The following is a 7,748-nucleotide window of genomic DNA, read 5'->3' on the forward strand; positions in this document are numbered from 1 at the left end:
ACTGATATAGCTCATCCCCCTCTCTATTTTCAAATAGGTATCAGAGATGACAAAAAGAATGCCATTAGACAACAAACATGATGTATCATCTGGCGACCTTTTATTGATGACATGGAAACATTACCTGTACCCCACCTGGACCCTCTGTAACCCGCTTTGTTATAGATAAATACTCAATGCACTTTATGAATGAAAAAAAAAACATCTCTTTGGGGGTATTTTATGATTTACTTGCGGGGCTTCCTTCTGATCAGAATGTAACTTCCCTTTCATTCCCTTACTATTTATTATAAGTTTTTGTTCACCTTTTTCTGTCCTGATTTATTTTGAACAGCTCTGTTAGGAAAGATACTGGAATAGTGAAGTTTGGAAGAGGACCAAATGGTAGAGGGGCAGTTAGGCAACAAACCACACAAACTCATTCTTTCAATGATTTCACTTCGCTATAATTCATGTCAACAAAACAAATGCTCGTAAGGGATGTGCAGGCTCTGTTATTTCCTGTGCATTTCACTGTCTGTGATTAATGATGTGCAATGTGAGGTAATGAAATACCTCAATGCTGTTTTGCACAAAAATACATAATTATGATTTCAAAGGTTTAAATCTCCCAAAGCTTTGTTAAAACAGTCTCAACGTAAACATGATCATCACATATTTCACACGTTTGAAATCTTGTGATAATCAATCAGTAATTTAAAAATTCTAAGTTTTTATGCATATTTATCTGTATAGTTCTGGTGTAACCAACACTTCCACAGTTTTATGGTCCAGTATTCTTTGAGTGGATGTTAACACCGTTATCATAATTGGTCCATGCAGACAATGTCCTGCATGTAATGGGATGCAGAGGGGTTGGTTCCTCTGTGCAGCCCCGCCTCTGTGTCCTGTTGGGATTTACTCGAACAGGGATGCGTGTGTGTGTGTGTGTGTGTGTGTGTGTGTGTGTGTGTGTGTGTGTGCGCGCGCGCGCGTGTGTGTGTGTGTGTGTGTGTGCGTGTGGGTTTGTGTGTGTTATTTACATTGTGGTGTCGGTGCTGGCTGCTCACACGTGCCGCTGTCCGTCGTCTTTGTCCTGCTTCACAGCTTCACTGGCTGCCATGAGCGCTGCCTAGGGAGAGGAGCTGACTGACTGACGCCTTTGCCTTTTCCTTATGAGTACTACAGCTCCCCTGCGGCTCTCCTCACCAACATCCTGTCATTGCATCGCGGGAGGAGTCCTATCTATTTTTTTCCGAGGCTCAATGACTGGATTACTCTGAGCGATACCCCAGCGACGTCTGCCCACCTGGAGGACCCGGGATGAAGGATCTCTTCAGGGCTTTAATTCGGGCTCCGGCCGGGCTGCTTTGTTTTGGATGACGCGCAGAGGGTTCCTCGTTGTCTTTATGTTGCACCCTGATTCGGAAAACCCCCATCCCATCCTGAGATCCATGCCCCGCTTCCTGAACCGCTGTCATCATGTCCCCAGCATCGGCTGCCACCGCCAGTGAAAGCAGCACCACCACCGTGCCCGAGGAAGAGGAGCCGAGCAGCCCCAGGGAGGAGGTGAGGACACATTGTTTACAAGCTAATTTTCTGCATCCCTCTTTAATTGGTTGTGCCATATTTCATTGGTATCACAGCGGAATCCCGATAATCTCACAGTAATAATCCGATTTTAGAGATTAGAGTTGGGAGAAAAAGGGTGTGAATTATTCTGGATTTGGACGAGATTACACCCTGTGTTTATGGTCCTAATATGCAGAATAAATAAATGAAAGTGTGCGTCCAAGCGCGCACTCGAGAGTGTGAACGAGCATGGGTCTATTCCTGTTTGTCTCCCCTGTAGACAAGTGGTTCCCAAAATGGGGTTCAGGGACCTTTTGTGTGTCCGGGAGAGGTTCTTAACAGGTCCCAAGGATAAATTCAACTGTCTAATATTACTGTTACTGTAACAGTGAGAGTTTATGACAATAACAAGGCGGTCTCTATATATGTGGCTTTGTTGCTCCAGACATTGAATTCATCAGGGATCTTTTTTGTCTGAGTAAATTATGATAATTCATGATATGTTTTTTGTTCTCTTCTCTTCTCTTCTACAAACATGTTGGACAAGTGGAATATCCATTACACAAGAGGGTTTTTATATAATCTTGCTGGTCTTATTATGTCAAGAGAAAGTGTCCTTGAGTGGCACTTAGTTCAAGGCGCCACATTTGTCTCATGAATTGTAAAGCTTTTCCAGCACTGGGGCTTCTGACTGAATCGTTTATTCAGTCCATTTATTTTTCTCCTTCATGAATAAAAAAAAACACTTTTCTTCCATTCTGTTTTGTCCAATAGTGATACAAGTCCATAAAGGTTTACAGACACTGATCTGAGGTAAAATCTCATTATAAACATGCAGGCTGGTATCCTGAAAATCCTAAATTTGATATAGAGATTTGTTCTTTTCTGATTTAGTAGACTTTGATTTTTTTGGCATGCATAGTAACTGCTTGCACTTCTGTGTGAAGAGGCAGTATAATACAATAAGCACTGCTGCAACCAAGTATCAGAAATGGTAACGGAGACTCCAGGTGACTAATCCTCAGAAACCTCACCCATCATTTTACACCACATGACGTGTCGAATGCAAATAAGAAAAGGGCCAAGTTAGATACAGTTTTTAAGTTAACAGCATGTACTGATTATAATTGTTTCTTCAACACTGCAACCAAAGACTTGGTTTGGTATAATGTTAGAGGAGCAGGGAATCATGGGATGTGTTGTCTTTATAGTTAAACAATCATTATGGCTGTTAGATATCTATATCTATCTATTTGGTCGCAAGGCAATCGAACAAACTGCACGACTAGCTTAAAAAATATTTTTCATAACATTGTTGGAATCATCTGGGATACTATAGGTAAACAACGCAACAAAATATAAAACCCAGGTCAGGCCATTTTAGAGATTTAAATGCTACAATGTTAAATATTGTACTTTTATTCCACCATTTGACGAAACATGTTTTAGAACTAAAAGCTCAGTTAATATTTGTGTAACCTCTTGAACTTTTTTTACATTCTTTTATTTTCTACTTGTTAACACGTTTTTTATTTTTTATTCTCTTCGGGTGTCCCTGCATGACAAACACATGAGGTGTTTTTTGCCCTGTATGCTTAATGAGAGGTCTTTTATGCCCATCAACACCGCCAGATACATTTCTTTTCTAATGAATCAAAGATGTGATCAAAACCACCCGTGTGTTCATGGTGAGTCACTTCCTCCTCCTCCTTCTGCTGTCCTTAAACTGAATGAGCCGCTCAGTTTTCATCTCAAGCTGGATTTTTTAAAATTAAAATGCCACGTGTGTTGATGAAATAACTTTCAGAAACACCGTTGTATTTGCTCTGGATAAAAATGCAATTTTTAATAAAGTGGATTTCAGCCATTTTTTTTTTTTTACCTCTACCCAAATACTCAGATTTTGTTCCTACTGCTTTGACCAAAGCTGTAAAATGTAACATGTGGCACAAAGTATGTCATGTGGTATTGATTATAGTGGTGGTGCGTGTACAGGATGCATCTGAGTAAATAGTCCTTCTGCAGTGGGTTCATCTCAATGGAGAATTTCAATGTTAAACCCTTTTATCCCCCGCAGGGTGTAGCCTTGGGTTGGCGAGGGACTTGGGGACCATGTGACCAAGGTGCTGCAGATAATTATGGAGAGAAAACATCTATTATTTATGCTCATGTGTCAGTGTGAGAAGCAGGGCTGACATATTGAAGTCAATACATCAATGCAGTGATGCTGGTGGTTTGAATGTTGTGGTCACTATGGAGGACTTATGGTGCTGTGATGTAAGAGATAAACAGGAACACTTTTTTTTTTCTAACTCAATCAGTGCTGCTAAATTACAGTCTCAAATGTTTTATGTCTGTACACTGACAGCTCTACCCTGGTGCGGTGTCTCATATGCTAATTTTTGAATGAATTTTGCTATAAGAAATGCTTTCGGGGGCTTTTGGATGTGTGCCAGGTTTGTGTGGCAGTGTTCCCAAAAGGCGTGACTTGCTCTTGATGCAGTCGCTCAGGCTCACTGTAGCCCATGGTGACAAAAGATGGCCCCATCTTTCCGCTTGCCAGAGTCAAACGACTGCTTTTTCTCTGGCTGGATTGACATTAAATGGGAAACCTAGCCCAAGCCCATTGTGAACACCTACACAAACAGTCACACAGTCAGCTCTCAATGCTTCAATATGTGTGTCTATATTCCCTCAACTTTGGTTTCAGTTGATCATTTACTGCATTTTGGTCGCAACAGTGGCTGAGTCTTTTGATTATAACACGAACAGACCAGGACACATGAAATTGGCTCACAGCTCATGCATAAAGTATTCAAAAGCACTTACAACGCAGAAAATTTCCCTAAATATTTTATATGCATGAGCAAGTACTTTTTAAGTTTTCTAACTTCAGAGATTTAGGTCAGACGTGCGTTCATCAATAAATCCTAGTTTTCTATTTGAGTTTGGTAATATAACACATTATATTTCCCGATTGTTCAAGGTAACCATTTTAAGGATTATGATTGATTACTATCCTAGACAGAAATGTAAATTGAAGTTGGAAGTTTTTTTTTGCTTGACTTATTTCTGTATTCTCATCTTTGCAGCAGCGACCTCAGAAACAGTCCCTGACTAAATCCCTCTGTCAGGAGACTCACTGGAAATGTCTGCTGCTGACCCTGCTGATGTACGGCTGTGTTGGGGTGATGGCCTGGTGCCAGGTGACCAAGGTCACGCGCCTCTCCTTCGACAGCGCCTACAAGGGAAAGTCTATGATGTACCATGACAGCCCCTGCTCCAACGGCTACATCTACATCCCCTTGGCCTTCCTGGTCATGCTCTACGTGGTTTACCTGGTGGAGTGCTGGCACTGCTACACCAGGAACGAGCTGCAGTACAGGGTTGATGTGGAGAGTGTGGCAGAGCGAATCCAGCGCATGCAGCAGGCTACACCCTGCATCTGGTGGAAGGCCATCAGCTACCATTATGTCAGGAGGACAAGGCAGGTGACGCGCTACCGCAATGGAGACGCCTACACTACCACGCAGGTGTACCACGAGCGAGTCAACACCCACGTGGCTGAGGCGGAGTTTGACTATGGGAACTGCGGGGCTAAAGACATCTCGAAGAGCTTGCAGGGCCTTGAGTGCTTCCCAATCACCCGGCTGAGGTTCACCAAGTGCTTTAGCTTTGCCAACATTGAGTCAGAGAACTCCTACCTGACGCAGAGAGCTCGGTTCTTCACGGAGAACGAGGGCCTGGATGACTACATGGAGGCTCGAGAGGGGATGCACCTGAAGAATGTAGACTTTAAGGAGCATATGATTGCCTTTTCTGACCCTGATCACCTCCCCTGGTATGGATTAAACTCCACTTTCTGGGCCGCAGCAGCTTTCACCGTCTCCTGGCCTCTGCGTGTGCTGACGGAGTACCGCACTGCATGTGTTCACTTTCACGTAGAGAAGCTGTTCGGCTTCGATTATGTGCCAGCAACACCCTCTGAGGAGCGGCCATATTGCAGACACATCCCTCGAGTCAACACCATCGACAGCACCGAGCTGGAGTGGCACATTCGCTCCAACCAGCAGCTGGTGCCCAGCTACTCCGAGGCGGTGCTCATGGACCTGGCTCAGCTCTCTGGGAGCTGTAACAGCTACTCTGTTTGTGGAGGCTACGGAAGCTACAGGCAGAACTGTGAGCGCTGCCACCGTGCCATCAGCAGCTCCTCCATCTTCTCCCGTAGCGCCCTGAGCATCTGCAACACGGGGAGCCCTCGCATCCCCTTTAGCGCGAGCCGCTTCTCACTGAGTCGGCTGTACGGCTCCAGGCGGAGCTGCCTGTGGCGGAGCAGCGGGAGTTTGAACGAGCAGTCCTGCCCAACAGAGAGCACGCGCTGTCTGTCAGGAAATCCGAACAGTGAGGAGAACCCCCCGGCCTATCAGGACGCTCTGTACTTCCCTGTGCTCATTGTACACCGCAACGAAGGCTGCCTCAACCACGACCACCGCTCCTTGCACAGAAACGGCTCCTGTGTAGAGACCTCTCTATGACCCACAGCCGTACAGACTAATCGGAGCGAGGAGTAGAATGATACAGGGACAGATTGACCAGGGTTGGGCTGACCTCTCCTTCCCCCTTTTTCAACAGAGGTAACTCAGTCTCCAACCACAACCAGGACTGGATCATATCCCAGCATGTTGTTTAAAATATAATGCGCCTTTAAAGGAATAAATTACCAAAAACTCATGCACTGTCATGCAACATTCATAAGGACAAAGGTCATATAACTTAGAGGAATCACATCCTACTGTAAAAGCCAGATTTGTAGATCTTAGTCACAGACCATTTACAAGGATATGAGTAACATTTTATAGTGTCTGATAGGGGGTTTGAATCAGCAGTAGTCCAAACGGAGAGTGAGTCATTACATTATTAGTCGAATTACGATGGGACAGCCTCCTTTTTGAAAGTATATTTCACAAGACAAGAGTTTTTTTTTTTTTTTTTGGATCTTATGGCTCTCATAAAGTGAAGAAGACGTAACAAAGAATCAAAAACATCTGCATGAAAACTTTTCAAGACCGGCTGATTCACGTCCGTGTGTACAAAGTCAAAGCTCCCTGGAAATTCATATAAAAGGAATACATTTCTATGGTTTTAAAAATAAATGTCGGATGCGGACGCTGAAATATCAACTTAGTAGATATCGGTTTGGTTGCCGTGACATTATACTTCCTGGGTTACTAAAAATAGCAACACAGTGGATGAATAATTTAGTACCTGATGGGCTAAAGGACAGGAGAACTTCCAACTGAATCAACAATGAAGACCATGCATTTTGTATAATTGGCTTAAAAAGAATAAACCTCACAGTTACTAGAGCATTCAGTTTATATCTTGAGATGCATTTAACTTCATATTTGGCAATATTTGTAAGCAGCCTACCTCGTTATTGAAGTGCCTAGTGTTTTACTGTTACAGAAAAACATGAGCTATTTCTCACTGAAGTCATCTCGTCTCCCCATTAAAACAACTTTTATTTACACTTCCACTAGCATGTGGTATACATAGTGAAATCATTCTACGTGATCTGATCCCATCATTGTTTAAAATACACATGGTTTAATGAATCTGGCCCTTTACTTTTTCTTCCTCATGTTATAACACAGCTCATAAGTATAGCCGACTGAAGCGGCTGCTGATGCATATCAGAGAGACAGCCAGAGCTCGCCGTCCACGATGCTACAAATAGGCAGAGGCCTGGATTCACTACTGATAGTGTCACATTTAATAATATGTCAGGGTTACTTTAAAGAAGTTTTTTAAAAAAGTACTTCCTCTCAAATCAGAACATGCAGTGTCTTAGTTGTGGTGAATTTTATATAACAGTCAAGCCATGCGTGACAATACGGAGGCAGTGATGAGAGTTAGGGAATGTAAGAAGTTTAAAAAAACATGATAGGCATTAACTTTTCTTATTAACTTACTAATGTGACTAATAAGCTATTTTAAGCTGTAAAATCTCACAACCCAACTTGTCACTTCACTAATGTGGATGGACTAAGACTTGACTGAATAAAACTCAGACTCAATTCAAGAAGGGTTACTCACGTACAAATCAGCCTTCATGCATTAACGAAAGCTAAACTGGCATAGATATTTTTTTCCCACCATAAAACCATTCTAATGTGTTAGATTTGTGTCTGTTTTCA

General features: G+C 42.9%; 1 protein-coding gene across 1 annotated transcript; it reads left to right on the forward strand.

Annotated features, from left to right (window-relative positions):
* The first annotated feature begins 786 nt into the window (after nucleotides 1-786).
* Nucleotides 787-6,455, forward strand: tmem151ba (transmembrane protein 151Ba). The gene is made up of 2 exons (XM_061051835.1): nucleotides 787-1,548; nucleotides 4,644-6,455. Exons 1-2 carry the CDS (start codon nucleotides 1,462-1,464, stop codon nucleotides 6,084-6,086), a joined length of 1,530 nt encoding a protein of 509 aa, XP_060907818.1. The 5' UTR covers nucleotides 787-1,461; the 3' UTR covers nucleotides 6,087-6,455.
* The last annotated feature ends 1,293 nt before the right edge of the window (nucleotides 6,456-7,748 follow it).

This window comes from Labrus mixtus, chromosome 12 (genome assembly GCF_963584025.1).
Source record: "Labrus mixtus chromosome 12, fLabMix1.1, whole genome shotgun sequence".
In the NCBI taxonomy this organism is placed as follows: domain Eukaryota; kingdom Metazoa; phylum Chordata; class Actinopteri; order Labriformes; family Labridae; genus Labrus; species Labrus mixtus.